This window comes from Lycorma delicatula, chromosome 11, assembly GCF_047948215.1.
Source record: "Lycorma delicatula isolate Av1 chromosome 11, ASM4794821v1, whole genome shotgun sequence".
Taxonomy (NCBI): Eukaryota; Metazoa; Arthropoda; class Insecta; order Hemiptera; family Fulgoridae; genus Lycorma; species Lycorma delicatula.
In genome coordinates, this window is record NC_134465.1 from 10,118,120 (window position 1) to 10,140,123 (window position 22,004).

At 29.0% G+C, this 22,004-nt stretch overlaps 1 protein-coding gene across 1 annotated transcript in view; it reads right to left on the reverse strand.

The window, feature by feature from the left end:
* Positions 1-10,890: 10,890 nt before the first annotated feature.
* The window catches only part of LOC142332293 (uncharacterized), a 29,889-nt gene continuing 18,775 nt past the window's right edge, over positions 10,891-22,004 (reverse strand). Inside the window, exons 5-8 of the mRNA XM_075378640.1 lie at positions 19,767-21,501; positions 16,044-16,191; positions 14,514-14,602; positions 10,891-11,942 (exon numbers count right to left, since the gene is read on the reverse strand). Of these exons, the coding sequence (XP_075234755.1) occupies positions 11,836-11,942; positions 14,514-14,602; positions 16,044-16,191; positions 19,767-21,501 (2,079 nt within the window). The 3' untranslated portion in view covers positions 10,891-11,835. The remainder of the gene's footprint in view (positions 11,943-14,513; positions 14,603-16,043; positions 16,192-19,766; positions 21,502-22,004) is intronic.

The following is a 22,004-nucleotide window of genomic DNA, read 5'->3' on the forward strand; positions in this document are numbered from 1 at the left end:
TGTATTGTTAGCTGTACTACCTTGAATTAATGCATGTACTATCACTTAATTTTTATTTAGGAGTAGTATCTTAAGGCACTAGAGAATAACTGTGCTCTACAAAATCTAGAGGAATTGTTTTTATATTTGCAAATAATAGTAAGAACTGATTGGAATGTAATAAATAAATATTGGCTGTTTCCCAGAAACCACAAAAAAACAACTATTAAAATAATGCTGTAAATAAGTAGTATTACATACAATTATTTTTCACTACACCTATAAACCAGGGATATTCATAACACAGGAAGCTTTTTTGCAGCCCTCAGTATAGTCTCCAAACAAAATGAATAAACAATCAATAAATGCACTACAAGTAGACATCTCGGCTATCAATAGTGGTGACTTGTGTGACCAAGCCGGGTAGGCATCAGTGTGGTACTGTGGTGACAGTTGACTCCTGCACATGACTCACCTGCTGTACGTTCACAGAATACAGTAACATTCAATCAATCATGTATTATTAATTGTGACTCAGTTGACTGTTGAAAGCTTTTGTGAAGCGCATTCTTTTCAGTTATTTTTTTATACATTAACCTGTGTACTTTTCTAATTATACCTGTGTACTGTGGTACTTTATTTATGTTTTAAAAACTTGTTTATAATTGGAACTGAGTGTGGCAGTTGTTTTTTTCGAAAGGCAAACAGTGGAAAATTAAAGAAGCAAATCGTGGATGAGTTGGAACATGTCTATTTTCAGAAAAGGTAAAAAAGAAATATCTATTTATGTTTAACATTTTGTGAAACAGTTAAGGGGAATAAATGTTATAACCTGAAGAGACATCATTCGACAGCACATTCAGAATTTGAAGAGAAATACCCCAAAAAATCTACTCGAAGAGGAAAGCTAAACTCTAAAAAAAAAAAAATAGTTTCTTTTGAACTGAACAATGTTTTATAACAATGAACAGAAATGAGATTTCCACCGAAGCATCTTATCTTGTAAATTATAATTCTAGCACGAAAAATGAAGCAATTTTCTGATGGAGAAGTTGTAAAAGAATGTATTGTCATATTATGCAAAACATTATTTTCAAAATTTCCAAAAAGTAAACAAATAATTGATAAAGTTAAAAGACTTCCATTAACTGGTTCAACTTGTATGAGACACGATCACAAAAACTAGCAGCAAACATTTTGCTCAATCTTATTGATAAATTATAGCAAAGTATGTGTCTTGCAATCGACTCATCAACAGATGTACGTATATTTCACAACCGCTCCTATCAGTAAGATTCATAACAAGAAATGAGGCTATTAAAGAAAAATTTCTAGCCACGGTTGCCATGACTGGACAAATATGTGGTGTTGATTACTTTGAGGCAATAGTTAAGTTTTTTCGTGATCACAACATTGATTTAAAGAAGCTTTTTTCTGTAAGCATAGATGGTTGCCCATCAATGGCTGGACTTGTGAATTTGTTGAAAAACCATATCGAAAATGATACCTTACTAAATTTTCAATACATTATTCACCAACAGAGGCTTGCAATTAAATATGGGGACAATTTCAAACTAGTGATGAAAACAGTGACAACTGTTTAAATGTTATTAGATCAAATCAACTAAATCATAGAATGTTACATGAGTTTTTGAAGGAACTTATATCTCGATACGATGATGTGATTTACTCTACAGTGGGGAGAGGGTAAAAATTTTAAAGAGGTTTTTCAACCTTCATCAAGAAATTACTCTGTTTCAGGCTTAAAGAAAAAGAAGATTTTCTGAAGTTTATGAATTTGATTGGTGGCTAAAAGTTGCATTCCATGCTGACAAAATGGGAATAGTTAATGCTGCACTGACCATACTGCAAGGAGCTCATCACCAAAATGATGAGCATTGTGTTTTCATATAAAGAAAAATCTAATAATAATAATTTATATCAAAGAACTCTCACAGAATGATTTCTGTAGTTTCTCCTCTGTTTAAACACTTTTTGATGAAAATCCAGATGAAAAGAAAGCTGTTGTCAGATCTGAAGGAAGAATGTCTACCAGATTTATTGATTTCAAAATGTATCATGATCCATTTCGATTGTCAATGGAAAAATCCATGGGCAATAACAAACAGCAAACATTGCTGAACTTTTCACATTTGAATTTGAAGTAAGACATCTGAAAAATTCATCTCCAGCAAGATACAGAACTGAAAAGTGTCTTTGATGATAAAAGTTAAAAAAAGACAAATACCTTAGCTGAATGTGCACATTAAATACTACATATTTTTGCATCCACATATGTTTATGAATCAATATTCAGCAAATAAAAAATCTAAAAAATAAACACAGATCCAGACTGACTAATGAGAAAGTTGGCAGTATTTTAAGAATTGCAGATGCTTCAGAATTTGCTAATAATGATGTAATATTACAAAACAGTGAACGATTCTGACCATCAACATCAAAGTGTCAAGAACAAGGCCTTTATTACATCACATAAGTCTAAAAATTTCATGGGAATTTGTTACAGTAGTATGTTCTTAATTGAATGATTTCAATAAAAAGATGTAAAATGTTTTTGTTGTAATAAATATCCCCACCCCCATCTTTTTACTGTTTGTGAGATGTTAGCATTACTGACTAAGTGCCTCGTAAATAAAATAGTTTTTAAAAATCGTTATTATATTATACCGAAACTTTTTGAAGGTCCAATACTGGATCTCAACTTACTGAAAGTATAAGTGAATATTTTTTATGCAAATAAATCAATGTTTAAAAAAATCTTATAAATATAATAGAAAAAGGTTATGTGTAAAAACACCTGACATAACCATTTTAAAATTCTCTATTATTTATATTACACATGATTTCATACAGAAACTTGGTATCATCAATTTGGCTGTCAAAGAAATCCTACAGAGGATTCTTGCTGAAGACCATACAAAAATTACAAAGTGTAAAAGTACAAAAAAATACAATGTATACTGTATTATGAGAATATGTAAGCCGAGTTTCACTAAGGGAACTATGTTTAAATTTTGTTGTTGCGATCAACATGTTTGGTGATATGTTGTGTTGTTTTGCTTCGAATTACAAGACGTTCACGAGATTGGCTCATATTAAGTAGAACTAGGCACGGGGTTCATACTTCTGAGAGCTTGGTTAGCTAGTTCACGAAGGCAATAAGCTGAATTATTACCGATAATACCTGATATTAATAGGCTGAATGTCTACCAAGGCATTTGAATCGGTGGCATCCCAACGAGGCTAGGCTTATTACTATGAGATGTAAAAAGTCAGAGAGCGATAGAAAACTCCTGTTGAAGCCCAACAGGGCAAGAAACATGGGGGGGGGGGGTGACCGGAATGTCACTAGGTGGGTATCTTCCCCTACGGGGTTGGGATGTATTATGAGAATAATATTGGCTCAATACAGGCAGAACTAGGCACGGGATTCGTGCTTCCATGAACTCGGCTTGTTCAGAAGGCAATGATGTAGGACATTCAACATGTCCGGATAAGGGCTACAGCAAAGGCAAAAGCTGAGTTTAATTTATGTAAATGTCTACCAAGGCATTTACATTGGTGGCATCCCAACGAGGCCTGGCTTATTACTACGAGATGTAAAAAGTTAGAAGGCGAAAGACGACTTCTATTAAAGCCCATCAGGGCTAGGAACAGGGGTGTGTGGCAACCGGAAGTGTCACAAGACAGGTGTGTCTTCCCCTACGAGGTTGGGATGAATTATGAAAAACCACAAAGATAAAAGTGGCCTGAAATGAAATATTGTTCTGAATAGCACGGATACACTTCATGAAGGCAAAATATTTTAAATTATACGATGTTATTTCACAATATTAGATTAATTCTACTGTCATACATACTACAAAAATTTCCATGGTAAAAATGAAACTTTTTAATCCCTGGCTAAAAAAAAGGGATGTCATAAGGTTTGACCGGTATTTGCTTTAGTTCATTCACAAATGTATATCTGAAGTAATAAAATTTAAAAAATGGGCTAAATTAATCTTAATGAGATTTTTTTTAATTTAATTTTTTGCATTTGATTCTTAGCAAGGAATCGTCAAGATAATCCTAGGGGCTGCAAAATAACAATTTCAGTATGTTGATTGTGTACAAATAACATTATTATTCAGAATTAGGAATATTAATTGTCTGTAGTTTTCTCTATGCATTACACACTATTTTGAGAAAGATTTCCAGTAAGATACATTCTATAACACTAAGAAAATTAATAGCAAAACTTTGCTTACAAAACAAATGTTATTCTGAGTTTTTTAAAAATAATTTTAAATAAGTAGATAAAATCACTTATTCGTTTGTAAATGGTTTTTCTTACATCATATTTAACAATGTATGATGAATAAATACTTCAATGCAATTTCTAGAAACTTTCTGAATATTGTCAAAAAGGTTCATGTACAAAAAAAATTCAAATTATTAATCTTATCCCCTAAAATAAAATATTGTATGGCCTAACAAAATAATTTTTTTGTGGCTTTTGGAAGCAGTTTTAATAGCTATATCATATTACTTTACATCTAAAGTACTAGAATCAAGTACTTTATGTACGCTTGTTATTTATTACTTACATGTTTTGTTGACAAGAGAGTGTAGATGTCTCTAAAGGGTTTGTAAAGTTATCGTGTTATTTGTTTTTCACATATTATTTATTCTTTATAATCAGTTATATAATATTTTTACAATACATTATTTTGAACGATACTGAATGTTGAATAATAAACTAGATTCTTTTTAAGTAAAAATTAAAACCTATCTATATGCCAATAAAAATGTAAAAGTATAATAATTTTAAAAGAAAAATTAAAATAATATATTTATTAAAAAGAAATTGCTTTTTTAAAACAATAATTCATACTATACAATACAATATACATACGATCGATAATATTTACAGTTAAAATATACACAAATATAAAAAAATAAAAGAAATTAATAACAAATTTTAATACAAATACAATACTATTCTAAAAATATATAAAAATACTGACCAACTGTTGATTTATAAGTAGTCTTTTACTGTATATAATCAGTGGGAGGGGGGAAAAAATTGGAACAGAAACAAATCTGAACATTATTTCAAGAAATTTATGTTAATATAATATTCATAAAAATCTATCTAACAATTTTTCTAAGTAAGAGGAAATCTTAAACAGATCTTTCATTTCAGACAATCTTGCATCTATGACTGAAAGGAGTCATTTACAATGAATTTCTGCCAAAAGGATAAAATCAATTTAATGGATACGACTATAGGTTTACATTCCCTTACAACCTACGTGGTTCTTTAACATGTTAGCTCTCATGTGTACTACATATTAATAGATATGGTTTACTACATATAAATTAAATATGGTTTAAGTTAATAAGAGTACTACATAAATTTCTTTATGCAAATGTCTTTAAATTTATTATTTTGTTTATATTAACCTTATTTTTACTTTACCTTCTCGGGTCCAACTTATGCAACCGGTTTCCCAATTATGACTATTTACTTAATTTTGTTAATCAAATTTTTTCCCTCTTAATAGCGAGACATTATAAAATATAATACTCTCCGATCAAAATGAATAGAATACTTTTAAAAATGTTTTATTTCAATAGAGTTATTAATAAGAATATTATAGATAAGTAGAAACTAAAATTGGTTCAGTTTAGGCAACCTTCCCCTACCAAAAAAAATTATATGCCACAGTTAAATATAGAGGCAAGTGTAAAAACCAACAGCTGGTAATATAGTTATGGGAGTAGAAAGACTACAAAGTTACAAGCAAAAAACCTATTGGTCGAGACAAAACTTTAGGACCCTTTCATAAGCAGCATCATGCACTGAATATATTTAATTGGCTTTTGAGCCACATTCCTTTTGCTGTTAACAAAATGCCTGTCATACAATTTTCTGATAATATACTTTATCAAATTTTTCATGTATTTTCTGGATTATCAAAACCTTCAAAAAGGTTTACTCAGAAACAAAGTGCTGATGATTCAATGATAAAATTAAAGGATCAATCAGATCCTTTATAGGTCCCATTTTAGGTCCTATTTATTCTAGGTCATTTATCAGGTCCTTTATAGGTCCCATTTGTAGGCATGCCTATCAAATGGAACCAAAAGTATGGATCCAAGCAGATGCTTGACGTTATACATATAAATGTTAGATATAAAACAATAAGTTTTGACATAACAACTGAAACAACTTGACTAAAACAACAGAAACCAATTTGGTAGTAGAACAATAAAATATTTATGTAAACATGTATATGAAAAATGTATGTATTCATTGATAATTATTTTTCTTTCAGTTCCTTTTTTTGACAATCTTCAAAATTATACTGTGAAACTCTGTGGTACAGTCAATACAAAAAAATGTCTTAAAAAAAAAAGAAAAAAGTTAAATGTGACAAACTCACAAAGAAAGGAGCCTTCAATTGGAAAAGGCTCTACAAAATCCTATCTTGTAAAAATATTTCTAAGTAACTATCACAATCCACAAAAAAAAGTACAACTCAACAAAGATAGAACGATGGGACGACTTGAGTCATGATTTAATCAATAATTATATCTGACACTAACAACTTAGTGTGACACTTCAGGCTGGCAGGGCAGCAGAGGATTAATCTGAAAGTCTAAAAAGGGTTCGGCAAAAGCTAAACTTTTTTGCTGAAATGAGACAATCACAAAATTTGCATTTATGAAGTATATGGAAAAATATTGAGCCATTGTAATAATGAGAAGGAATAGTGCAGGTCAAATTAGTCCTGTTCAGTGAGTGAAGTACAATTATGTCTAAATGATAAAAGAAATTGCTTTGTGAGTTTCTTCCAGGAAATTTGGTAAGATTCATCATCATATTCTGAATCACATACATAAAACTAAATTTCCATAATAATAATTTCCATAATTTTATATGGAATTAGTATTCTTATTATATAACTGAAAACTGCAACACCAATTTTTTTTTGTAGTTATATTTTGAAGCAAAATATTGTGTTTTAGTGGGCCAGTTAAGTATTGTTGATTTTTACTGTTTTTAAATCTACTTTACAAATCAATTACAACTATATATTAAATCAATCAATTGTTTGATGAAGTGTTTTTTATATGTTGTTTGAATTTATTATATTTATACTGATGTCTAGAAATACTATATTATATTTTGTAAATGAAATGTATGATCTTGAAAATGTTATTTCTTCATTTTTGTTTGATAAGTAAGAAAAAATATTGATAATTTGACAGAAAAAAAAAATTTAATTGTGATTCAAAAGGTATGACATTTAAAAAGAATTTTACTTTTTTAATATAATTTGTTTTCTTATAATCAATGTAATTAATACAAATGAGTCCATCTAAATTTTACTGCAAATAAAAAATAAAGAAAAAATCAAAACTGAACATCCACTTCAACTGTGTTAATGGAGGAATTTGTTTAGTTGAAAGATAAATCACAGCTATGATAACAATTTTGTTTTATTAAACAAAAACTGTTTTGATCAGTTTGAAAACAGATTAAGCTTGAAAGCAACAGAGTTTGCAGACAGGCAATTCACTGAAAGACAATTACTTATAAGTAAATAAGAAATTTATATATAAAAAAAAACAAAAAAACAATAATTAGTAAATGTGTCACTATTTCCAAAACCAGCCATCTCCAAAAATTATCATATTGCTTTTACATATTCAATGTGAAGTCGATTTGGAAATGCGTGCAGTAAATGTTTCATTTATTACAAAACCGGCCATCTGTGTATGTTATGCTTTGTTAAAAATCATGGTTCATTCCAGAACTATCCATCTCCATTATTCTGTTTTTACCATGCTAGCAGTGTGGTAGTTATTGTGAGTCTAATAATTTTAGGAATTGTGAGGTTGTAGTAAATGTTCTCTGTAAGGATTTATGCTAAACATGATTTTCTAATATTTTTTTTTAGAGTTCAGTTAATAAGTGTATTATTTTAGTTTAAGTGTTCTGATGTTACTATTTAATTTCAAGATGGAGTGTCATCCACCACATCCAGTGGATTCTAATAAAGCTAGGGAAAGACTGAGAAATAATGATGATTGGTTGAAAACCGAAATGAAACGACGAGGTATATGAGTAATGATCAGCCTAAAAACCCAAGTTGCAATCATAAAAGTAAAGCCCTGAAATGGAATTAGTTTACAAAGTAAGACATCCACTGTTTTCACGTATCACTTCATAAGAAAAGTGATAACACTGTATAAGATGCATTTATATTAAAGTACACCGAAAATTATCAACCAAAAGATGTTCAACAGACCAAGTTCTGTAGAGAAAATGAAAATTTAACCATAAAATATTACATTATATGTTATAATTTAAGAACAACTATTCTTGTTTGCAGAAATACATTCCTAGGAATACTTGTAATAACCAAGCATATACTTCAAGGTGTTAAGAGATTGTAGTTACCAACTGCATGCCTGTGGAAAATAATGGAGGAGGAAGAAGACTGGCCGTATATAAGCTGAAATTTGAAGTTGTAAAACAATTTAATTGTAGTTTTCAAGTGACTGAAAACCACTGTTGCAGAAGCAAAATTACAGAAAGGCTGAAGCTCTGAGTTTCATATCATGAAAATATGGCTTCTTTATCAAGAACAAGTGAACCACAATAAATTGTTAAACACAACTATTTTAAACAAATATTTAATACAAAATTTAATATGGGGTTTGGATCACCACATACCAACATGTGTTCTCGATGTATTTCTTTGAAAGAACAAATTAAAATTGAAACAGATAAAAATATGAAAACTGATCTTATTTTACAAAAGAAGAAACACAAGTTGCAAGCAAACATCTTTATAATTTATTAAAAGAAAAAAGACATCACATCAAAATTTTTCAATTCAACTGCCAACAAAATTAGATACACCCCATGTTGCCTGATCAAGCTGCTTATTACAGCAGGCAACACTTCTTATACAACTTAACTATTATTTTTGGCGATTCTTCATGCCCACATCACATTATTAAATATTTATTATTGACAAAAGCTAATTATGTCAGGATTTCCAGTGGGGCTGCTTCAGCAGTATTTGAATGCCTCTGTCATCATCAGTTCACAGATGCCACCAAAGCCTGTGGGGGTCAAAACAAGAATAGTATTCTAACTGGAAGGTATTTTTTTGGTTTAAAAATAATGTAACCAATCAAATAAAAATGATTGAAGTCATATTTCCTGTTGTGGGACATTGTTTTGCCAACGGATCGGGTTTTTGCACGTACTGAAAACAAGTACAAAGTTACAACACAAGCCTTAAAGTAATTAGGAAGAAAGAACTAATTGTTGAGCCACAAGATTGTGCCAACATATTTTCACAGTTTGGGATTATAATTCCTTTGGTTGGGATACTACAGATCTGGAAGGGATCCACTTCAGGAGTACTGAAACCAGTAGGCTACTGGCAAGTTTAAAGAAAGTAAACGAATTTTCATCAAGATGAATGAAGCCGGTGTTCCACGATAAGAGGTGAAGTTGAAAACTTCAGCTACAACTTTGTGAATATAAAATCAGTCTTCAAGAAAGGTATAAGAAAGTTTAACTTGTTATTGCTATTAACTTAATCTGTTATTTAGAAAAATACTATGAAGCTACTAAGGCTCTGTGTCAGCCCTAACTGCATCTGTGAATAGGCCTATAAGCCTAATCCGTCCATGTTAAGGCTATTGCTTTATCCAGGTATGATGAAATTTTCAAAACTGGTTTTCACCCACATCTCCCATTCCAAAAAAAAAATGTAGCCTAACCTGTCTGTTTTATTTTCAGGGAAAAATGTTTCCCACATTGATCTACAAGTAGTACCAGAAGAAAAGTGGAAATTAACCAAAAAAAATCAAAAGATGTAAATGAATATTTGAAAAAAACCATTATGGTTCTGCATGGCAAGAATCTGAAATGTTATTTTTTTTATAAATTTATTATGATGCATAATATCAATATTGTACCAGTTGATGACAATGAAGGGATGGTCCAATGAAAGAATGTAAGATAGTCGAGATGAGAATGATTTATTGTTTCTAACAATAACTGGAATACAAGAGAACTTCTTCAGGTATTAAAACCTAATAATTTCAGTTGATTTCTGTTATTTTGAATTAAAATAAAATTTTATAGAAAATAATATTTTCAACAATTTTTTTTATTCAAAAAGATTCATTTTGTTCCAAAACTGGCCATCTCCAAAACGACCATCACAGTAATACTAACAAATTAAAATCCTTTGAAGGTGGGTTGATTACTGAAAGGTTCCTTTAAATGCTTATAGACATAATAAAATAATTTTTACAGGATGAAGTAATTTTCCAAGGAAGGATATAAAATGTGTTTTTCATGTCTCTGATAACTTTTACAAAATGGAGAAGGCCAGTTTTTGAAATGAACAACACAAATAAGCACGTACATATTTTTTAAATACAAATCTAAACAACATAATGAATTTTCTTTTCTTTTTTTCTGTTCATCAAAGTAAACACAATTTTACAGAATGATATTTCATCACTACACAATTCAAATTAATAAATAAAATAAAATAAAATATACATATCACATTAATAAACAACCAGTATGTATGCTTAGTGCACGCATCCATGCATGTGTGTGCACACACACGTACAAACACACACACACACAATTCTTCTGAAAGCAGTATGTATGATTAAAACATATTAAAAAAAAATATATATATATATATATATATATATATATATATATATATATAAATATACATATGTGTGTGTAAATATATATACATTAAAAGATTACAAATAAAAATTTTAATTACAAAATTAAAACTGAATAAAATTTAATACTAACTGTCAATTAATATTAAAACTAAATCTTACTCAAAGATTCCTCTAAAATATTAAAAATATATGAAATACAATAGATCCTCCACTTATGAAAAATCAATTTAATAAACAAAAATTAGAACTACATTAAACCATATAAACCTTGCCACAATGATAATATAATATACTCATCAAAATGAATCAGGTTTACATCTAACAAAATGTACATAGTTCCATATTTTGCTTACCGATCATAAAAATACTTATACATACTCAAGTAAAAGATGAGAAACTTTTAAGTTATCAGTAGTATCTGACTACATTTCTAAATAATTAACATTTTGTTGATGGTATCACTGACTACTCATGAACAAGGAAATTATTTAAATAATTCACTCGGTCATTCGGTGCGATTCATCAAAAAAATATTAAACAAGAATTATTATGCGTATAGATAAATATTACATTCATATGGATAAATAAAAGAAGCCATATAATTATAGCAATAATAAGACATTTTTAAATCCATGTAGAGCATATCATTTATCCATAGATATTTATCTTTTAATGTATTCAATATACACTGCGGAATTTTGTTAACATTACCTTGGAACACATTATGTTCATAAGTTGAGGATCTACTGAATTACACGACGTCAAAATTAAAAAAAAACAATGAAAAGAGAGAAACTTCAGACATATTTTTAATAGAAAGTAATATTACAAATTAAAACAAACAGGAACGAAAAATAAAACATAAAAATTCTTTTCTATTTATAAAGACAAAACCCTGGTAACTGGTAATATAAACTATAGACAACACGAATATATACCATTCACACATGTTGAATATGTAATAATAATAATAAATACATAATAAATTGGCACAATTATCACTATTTGCGATAAATGTTTTGATATTACTGTATTATGAACAGTATTAAATGCCATTATACAAAGTACAACAGACAGGAAAAAAAATAGATTATAAGTGATAAATCACCTACGTTTTTTCTTCATTTCAGCTAATTTTTGTAATCTTTTTTGTTGTGCTCTTTTCTTTTCAGCTTTCTCCTTCAGATATTCCTGCAAATCCTCCTCAATTCCTGCATAATAAAAACAGATAAGACATTATATTAAATATTGCTTTATTATAATAATTTAGCAATACAGTGTGCCAAAACTTCTGAAATTGTTTTAAAATTATAAAATTTTGCAATGATAACCCAAATAAAATTTTATAAAAATACTGTTTTAATGATTTCCTTCAAGAAATTTTCAGACATTTTTAACCAAACTACCATAAAATTTAGTTTGATTTGTTGATGCAAAAGTTTATATTTTTAAATTAATATAATTACACAAATTCTAATAACTAAAAACAAAGCAAATTTCTGAAAGTGAATAACTAAAATTTTTGTAGCTTAATTACACATTATCAATGTATTGTTGCAATTTTTATCATATTTTTAATTCCACAGAAATAAAAAAACACTTTAATTATGAGGTTCATTCAGTAAGTCCTTAGAAAATCCAAGAGATGGCGCTCGTAATATTGAAAATGGTTTGCTTTTAGTAAACATCGTTTGTCACTAGAATACAGTTAAAAGTTTCAGCTGTCTCCACCACGTGGTTTCATTGTCATAGTCGATTGAAGCAACAAGCTATTTTTATTTAGAAAAATGGAAAAAAGCTTTCAGTGGAGAATAAACGCTACTGTGTGGTCGACTCTAAGGCTGATTTGGTGCTTGTGTCGCAATCCTGATGAGTTTCTACATCAATATATAACTGTGGATGAAACATGGATACATTATTATACTCCAAAGACAAAGGAACACTCAAAACAGTGGGTTTTTGAAGGCCAACAGGCTCCAAAGAATGTGAAGACTGTGAAATTGGACAGCAAGGTGATGGCCATGTTTTTTTGGGATGCACATAGTATCATCTATACTGATTACTTGGAAAAAGGACAAACAATACCGGAGAGTATTACACATCGTTATTCCACCGGTTGAGCAAGGACATCAAGAAAAAAGTCGTCATTTAAAAAAGAAAAAGATCCTCTTCCATCAAGACAATGCACGGGTGCACACCTGTGCAGTTTCAATGGCAAAAATTATGGAATTAAAGTTCAAATTATTACAATATCTACCGTATTCACTGGATTTGGCCCCCAGTGATTTGTTTTATCTCCAAACTTTAAAAAATGGATCGGCAGCAATGATTCACAATCCTACTTTTTGGACAGCTTAGAAAAGTTGGAGAAACGCTTAGTAAAGTGTATAGAGTTAAAAGGACACTATGTTGAAAAATAAAAACAATCTACACAAAATAATTTGTTTTTCTATCTTTTTCTAAGGACTTATTGAATGACGCTCGTACAATGATTTTCTTATTACAAAAATGAATTTTAAGAATGATATTTTTTTTAAATATACAAGTGAAACGGACTTATACTACTTTTTTGTAAGCAATCATCTTTTTCAGCTTTATATGACTCTTTCTTAATGCCGTTTTGGAGTAACATCTGTTTTCATTATCTCAATTTCACTCAGTCACTCGGTTCAAAAAAAATATTTAACAAGAATTATTACATGTACATAACTTGAGTTCACCGCTTTATTCCCGAGACAGAAAGGCAAACCGAAACAGAAACAGTTTTGATTCAAAATCAGGAAGGAAATTTGGTGCTATTAACTGTGAAAGTAAACAGTTGTTCTAGAACAACAGTAGAGTAGCATGATGGTAAATTTCCAAGAAAAAAGTAAACTAACAAAAAATAAAAAACCTATAATCAGAGAGCTCTTCATGAAAAAATTATGTGAAAGGAACTGGTCAAAAGTATTTTGTTTAGAGATAACAAACCAAAACCCTCATCAAAGATTTACAAGCTGTCAAGGGTTTATCCCTCTAGAACATCTGACTTACAATATGTGCCTCTAGAGTTTCTATTTGATAGAGCACTTGTCAATCACAATTTACAACCAATTCTGATGCGATGAGTGCTACCAATAAAACATCAAACAAACAGAACAGACTATGCATTACGGATTCTGGACCACAGTTATTAAGATTAATACATTCAAGTAGAAAATAACAAAATAACCTAATTACAATATTTCCCGAATATGGTTCAAAATTACCTTTTTTAACAAATCTCAAGGTCAGCAAATCTAATTAATGGAAAATACCTGAGAACAATCGCAAAGATTTTGAAAAGTATTTAAGATTGTGGCTTTTGTTATGTCTGGGTATAAAAAAAATTGAGAAAATTAAAAAATGAATTGTGTAAGAAATGAGGAAAAACGTAGCAGGAATGTTGAAGGATAGACCATTACTACATACAGTTCAGTTCAGATGAAAAGAAGATTAAATTAAAAACATTATGAGTGAGAAAGGATATTAACAACAGCTCTTGAGAGAACAGTTACAAGGGAGTAAAGGAAAAGACATAAAACGATTGAAACTGATAAACCAAGTTAAAAAATATCAAATACAGAGGGGCAGTAGGAAAATTTCTTTGAATATTTAAAAAATATTCAATCAATAGTTTTGAAGTGGAAATTATTAAAAAAAACAAGTTTTATTGCAAAAATTTCTTCGTGCCATTTGTAAAATTAACTAATATATATATTTTTAAAAACAAGTTGAAAAACTATACAAAAATATAAACATACCTATACGTGTACTTCGTACTTCTTCTTTCATCATTTGTGCAAAATTAGATTCCTCAACTTCATCATCTTCATCATCCACATTTTTATATCTGTTCATAAAAAGAGAAATTAATTATATTTACAATCATAAAGTAAAATATAACAAAATAATATTTAAAAAAGTAATAATAAATATAGATCTGACAAAAAAACTTTTTTAAATTTTGTTTGTTAGAAGCCAGCAACATAAAAATTTACTGGTTTTGTACTTAGAATGTCTTATCAGCTGTATAATAAAGTATAGTTTATCAACTGAATCTTTCTTTTTAATGTACATTCTTCCCCCTTATTTCTTACCAAATGTATTACCTTTTTATTTTTATACTCTTGTAGCAGCAAGCTTCTTGTAGACTATATTAAACATTTTTAAATGAGAAATTACATTGTCTATTAAGCAACATAATCTTTTTCATTCTTTTTTAGCCAATAATGTTTTATATTAGATTATTTTAATGTTAGGATATTTAGCTTCAATCATTCTGATATTCAAAGTATTTCAATCCAACAATTCAAGAAAATTAGTTATAAAAATTAAGACAATAAAAATAATATACTTTTAAACAAGGGCCAAAAAATGCTCAGCCTTCTTTGATTACTAATAAATTACGTACTTTTTTTTTAGAATTCGAATCTTTACATCGTATAACAAAAAAAATTCTAACATTCCCAATCTACCACCAAGAAAATTTTATGTAGATAAAATACAGCATCCAATGCTGTAAAAGGCAGTTTATATCATCAGTATAAAAAAGATTTCACCTAGAACTATGTTTAATAATTTTTAATTGAAAACGATTACTTTATAATGGATTTAGTAGTTTTTTCCACACAAAAAATATAATTATTAATAAAATGTGTAATGTAAAATAAACAAGAATGTATTTTAACATTATATATATATATATATATATATATATATACACACTGGGTGTCACTTGAAAAGTTACCACATTTATTATTAAACAGCTATCAGTTCCATCGTATTTCTGCTTGCAGATACGTATACCATTCTTAGGGGAACCTTTTCAAAATTATTTTCAAATTATTGAGTTCAGAGAGGGAACTCACCCTCTCTGCTGCAGCTATCAACTCAAAAATCTTAAATGGCAATGGTAACATTTAATTACATTAACTGGCAACCTGAAAAAAATAATGAATTTTGGTGAAAAGAAAACTAAAATCCACCCACCCCTTCGCACAGTAGGTGTGAAAAACCATGTGTGGTAGTACTTTTTTAAATTTCAGTCTAACAAAAATAACTATAAAATTACATGATATTACTTCTTAAACCATAAAACAGTACACTAAAATAGAAGAATTAGTTTTTCTAATAGTACCGTTGTAACAAAAATCGTTACACAAAACAAAGTTCAAAGGTACAATTGATACACCGCTATTAACTCCTTGATGAAATTTACTAATTTCAGCATTATTTTTATTTGTTATAATAAATAAAAAAATAAATATGTAAATAAAACCTATATATGTTACCTATTTCTATCATATTTAAAAATTTCTGATATTGTTTGTGACACATCAATATCAACATCATCATTATCATCAATAAAATCATCCATTTCTGAATCATATTCATCTTCATCTTCACCTTCACCTTCACCATAACCTTGATATGTAGATCCTAAAGAAAAAAAGTAAAATATAAATTTAATATCAATCTATAGGAAAAATTGGTAGCTATGTTTTAAGCAGCACAAAAATTATAAATCCAACATAGTTCTGAAAACATTCAATTAAAAATTTTACTACAAGGTCTCACAAAAAAAAATTCTCTTTTTATTTGATAATTTGACTGTAATCTCAGACACACTAAAAAATAAAAATTTTACTGTTGTATGAAGATTTGGATATTCATATGAAAAAGTTTGAAAACATGCACCATTTTGCATTTAGGAATGCTCAAGTGAAACTGTTTTTTAAGCTGAATCTTAAAATGAAATTAGTTTTTTCATCACCCTCAGATTTTTAGTTATGACCTTTTACAATATTGAGAAACTTCTTAAATAATAAAATACAAAAAAATGATAATAATTGCAATTAAAATTTCTACCTTTATTTTGCAGACATTTACATTTATTTTAATTTCTTTTGTTATTTTCCTTTTGTGATCACCGAAGTCTTCTCTTTTTATCATCCAGCAGCAGTCATTCATTATAGATTCACCTCATCTGCCTTGATAACATTTTTCCATCTGCAATATATCTTGGTGGAACCTTTCTCCTTGCTTGTCGATGATGTCATCCAAGTTTGAAGGGAAAAAGTCCAAAAGAGAATGTAAAAAATGAATTTTCAATGATATTCTACAACCCAAATTTTTGTAATTCACTAAGAGTTCTTATAAGCTGATCACGGTTTTCAGCTTTTTTGTTTCCAAGAAAACCAGTAACATCTTTGAATGACTTCCATGCTGTTAGTTCTTTACGATTCAGTTTGCTGTCAAATATATTTTCACGAATTAAGTTTCTTATTTGTGGCCCGATGAATATTCCCTCTTTTAATTTGGCTTCACTTAATTGTGAAAAAAGCTCAGCTAAATATTTAAAGCCGTCTCCATTTTTATCTAATGGTTTAACAAAATTCTTCATCAGGCCTAGTTTAATGTATAGATGTGGTAAGATAATACAGTTTGCTTCAATAAGGGGAATATTGATAACATTTTCCTTTCCTGGGGTAAACTATATTCTTTTTTGCCAGTCTTTAAGTGCATAGTGTTTAGCTCGGCTACTCCACAAGCACAAGAAACACATATATTTTGTAAAGCCAGTCTGAAGACTAAGAAGAAGCTCTATTGCTTTCAGGTCAGCAATGGTTCACCATGAGTGTTCATAATAGCTTTCAATGTTATGTTAGTAACTTTCATATGTTTCTTTATTTCTACAGCATGAGTTACCAGTATAGAAGAAAATTTATTCGAGTTATACAACAACACTGCCTTTAAACTTCTTTTTGTTGAGTGTATAAATAAACACAAATCATAAATAACATATTCGATGTCCAGTTCAGATATTAGCCCCTTAACATCATGGCAGGAACAAATTAAACATCTCTTCTAAAGTATTTCAGTAAATTTACATTTCAAAACGGAATTTTAAAAACCTTGTTTAATAAATTCCATTCTTTAAGATGTGAACCTAGGAGAGTTCTGCGTGTTGTTTTGACAAATACAAGTCACGAATTAAGTCGCTCAGTTCTGCTTGTGTGATGAGGTGAAATTCAGTGTATTTGATTTTTCTGGAATGTAATTATTATCTATTGAAGTTGAAAATTCATCGGTTGAGCCTTCTAGGGAATCAGAAATTACTTTCCAAGAAGTTGGAGCAATCGCAATCAGTAAATCAACACCATAAAGTACTGGTCTCGCAGTTTAACAAACATTTGGATATACAGTACTGCTTTTATTGTTTAAATTGAAACCAGTAACATTTGTTAAGCAAAAATATCAGTCATCATAATAGTTAGTTGGCGCTTGCCAAATCATAGGTACACCAAAAGGCAAATGCTTTTTTCCCCTTTTAACTACTAATGTAGCACTGGAGCCCAGGATTTATCTGGTCTCCCAAGGGCCAGTCAAAATAATATTTGTAAGCAGTTTTCAGCAGATTCAATTCAGGTTTTCAATGACTTTTCATGGTTAATTATTCATAAACATAACAAAAAATACTTGGAGAAGTTTTACTAACTCAATCTTTAATCATTGAAAAATTCAGAATGTTTTAATCAACGAAAGTAAACTGAAATATTACAGAAATACTTAATTAAAATAATTAACTTATAATTTATAAATACTTAATTACTTAAATACTTCATAAAATTGTTTCACCATGGAGTGCAATAAAACACAGTACAAAACACACACACACACACACACATGCACCTTAATAAATTTTGTTCTTCAATAAAAAAAATAATACCAAAACTTGTTCTGTCATAAAAATCTTTAATTAAATTTATGACATTAGTATAAAACAATTTTTATATGTGTATAATAAAACCACTACCACAACTAAAGTATACGGTAAGACATACAGAGAACTGAACTCATACTGAAGAAAATTTCATCACATTGAATTACTCATTACTTGACTCACTGACATAACTGGCTTGACATGAAACAACATCATACGACTGTTATGTATCAAATATAGGTCTACAGCATGCATCACAATATAAATCATATGTGAATAAGCAAATATATAGACATACTAACTTATTTGTATTGTCTGTTCCACAAATGATGGAACAAATAAATTTAAGGGGTAACTTAAGAACATTATGCAATGGGTTGTTACAGAATACATATTCAGATTCAGCATATAAAATACTATATAGAACACTTACTCCATTTTCAGTTGCAAATTTTATGTTGACCAATGTGATTTACAAGAATTTCAATGTTCCAAATAAAATTTAATTTTTTTTTTAAATAATAAAAACTATTATACAGATCAGAATTGATTATGTAATTAAATAGTTTAAATAAATAATAATCAACTTACTAAATTTTTCTAATTCCATCTCCTTGTTTAAACACCTTTCATGCTTATTCTAATAAAATTCCAACTGTGTCATTTTATAATAACTATTAAACAACTATTACATTCTAATAATTATATAGAAATTAAAATTTTAAATTATAGAATAATTAGATAAAATACTTAATTATTAAAATATCTTTTTTAGAATTTAATATCAGTACCATCCTGAAGAAAATCACATTTATTCAAATCACATGTAAAGTGATAATCAAAAATACTGATTAATATATTTTACCAAAATTAGTATATTACCATAATATACTTTTACAAAGTTTAACAGACATGCCATCAATAAATAAGTGCATGCAAAGGCAGAGAAAGATTGAAAAAACAACCAGGCAACATAATACTCATTTTTACTCTAAACCTACAGATGTTCATTAAAAACTACTCCCACGGTCTTGCATAGCCATATCTCAGAACAACATGTAAGGTACATACTTTTCCCCAACTGTTCTCATTGGTTCCACTCAATTGTATCACAATTAAAAATTTACTCCAAAGCACTACCCTTCTCTTCATGAAAAACAGATCTGTTACATTTTCTTTTTTTTGTTTTCAGCTTTAGGAAAAAACTTATTAAATTCACAATTTTTCATAATAAACAACTCGAAATTACTAATCATAATAATATCATTTTTTAAACAATTAATTTACTTACTTTTTGGAGGAGGCCTAGAGTTTCTTCTAACATCAGAAGGCGGAAATTGTCTTGGTTTCATATCCGATGGTGGAAACTGTCTTGGTTTAACATCAGCAGGTGGGAATTGCCGCGGCTTAACATTGTTTAATCTTGATTTATCATTATTTAATTGAGATCTTTGTTTAGAATCACTTGCTGAAGATAGTGACTTTGGTTGTGTTCTATTATTACCATTATTTGTATCATCAAGTCTAATCGGTCTTTTCATATTTTGTGATGATGCAATGTGTTTAGATTTATCATTAATATTAGTTTTAGATGATACAACAGCTGAGGGTTTGTTAAATTTATCATCTTTATTCTTCAAAGATGATGAGGGTGAATTTTTTAATGATGAATTTTGTTTTAATTTAGCATCATTATTAGCGAGAGATGATTTATTCATATTATTATTATTAGATGAAGAATTCAATTTGTTTTTATCTTCATTAGGAAAATCATCTCCAAATAAATCAACTAAAACTTGGCTTTTTTTTTGTGGTGGTGGTTGTTTTTGGTGTAAATCACCGTTTGGTCGATCGTATTTCAATGAACTTTTACTTGAATCATTTTTAATCATACTTGAATTAGGTGAAGAAGAATTTGATTGCTTTTTAATATTATCTACTTTTTTCAGATGTTGCTGGCTTTCATTACGATTTATTAAACGATCACGTTCATCTCTTCTTTCTGAATTATTCATTTGGCCATTTGAAACCTTATTTTTCATTAATTCTTTTCGTTTCTCAATTTCTTGTTTCATATTTTCTCTGTGTATATTGTTATTTACCTCTTTTCTTCTATCCAGTTCTGATGATGTCGAACTTGACTTTTTTATTATTTGTTTATCTAACATATCTTTCCGTCGGTCAAGATTTTGGTGAGATGATGATGATGATTTATAGTCTAAATTATCTCTATGTCTCTCATCTTTATTATTCAATAATTTATTATTTACTTTACTGCTTGGACTACCTGAAGGTGAAAGATTACATGGCTTTGACCAAACAGTACTACTCTTTTTTAATAATTCCTCGGCTACAGCTGGCGAAACTGTTTTTGAATTTGACGATGACAAACCGGTTGATTTATGCATTTTTTCACGATCTGCTAATTTTGGAATTTTCATATTTTGTATTCCACTTTCAGACTGTTTATTATTACAATTTTTCACTGATATCTCATTGTTACTTTGATTTAATTTAGGTATTCGTGGTATAGATGATTCATTTGATTTACCACTACCTTTTTGCTGTAATTGTGAAGGAGAATTACGATCTAATGTAGGTGATGGACGTCTTGCTTGATGAGATTTTCTTCGCATTTTGTCTTCTAATTCTCGTCTTTCTCTTTGTATTCTTGCTTCTTTTTCTCTAAGATATTCTAATCTTTGTTTTTTTGTCATAGGTTTATTTTCTTCATCATCTGCGACAGGTTTCTTTTCAATAACAATCGGCTCATGTTGTTTTTGTTCAGCTATTTTTAATAACTGAGAAAAGTCCATTGGTGGAGGTGCTGGTTTTTTAAATTTTTTCGGTTTTGGTTCTTCCTCTTCTAAAGGTTTTTCTTCATCCTTACTGTCTCTTCGATAAACACCGCTGTCATCAATAAAGTCATCCTCTTCAGCTGCTTTATCTTCTTTTGATTTTCTTTTACGCTTACGAGGCATCGTTTCTTCTTCTTCTATTCTGTGTAATGCAGCTTTTACCCTTTCCTAAAACAAGCATAGATTAAACAATAATTAAAATCTATATACATATTATACAATCATATAATACTTTTAGATGTAAATAAAAGTAAAATCTACGTGTTTACAACGTAAAAATCTTCAATATCATTTCAATATAAAACACTTTGTTAGATGCTAATTTATAGTTTTAGGATATTATATGAAATACATATGTAACTTTAAAAAATGGCATATATATTCACTAGAGCAAGCATCCCAAGCTTGTTAGAAAAACTGAGATATGAAGTGGTTTGCCATAACTAAAAAGTCAATATACTGATAAAATTATTAATAACACATTTTTTCAATACACTGGAATGTCTGTATGAATATTATATTTCTTTTGGTTCTGAATTCCTTCCCACTACCTGAAAAGAAACATTTTAGACTCCCATACTATTTCTAAAATTAATAACTTTTCTTATTTATTAATACTTCGATAGAAGCACAAGTGACATACGAGGTGCTACCCAAAAGTTCAGGGAATT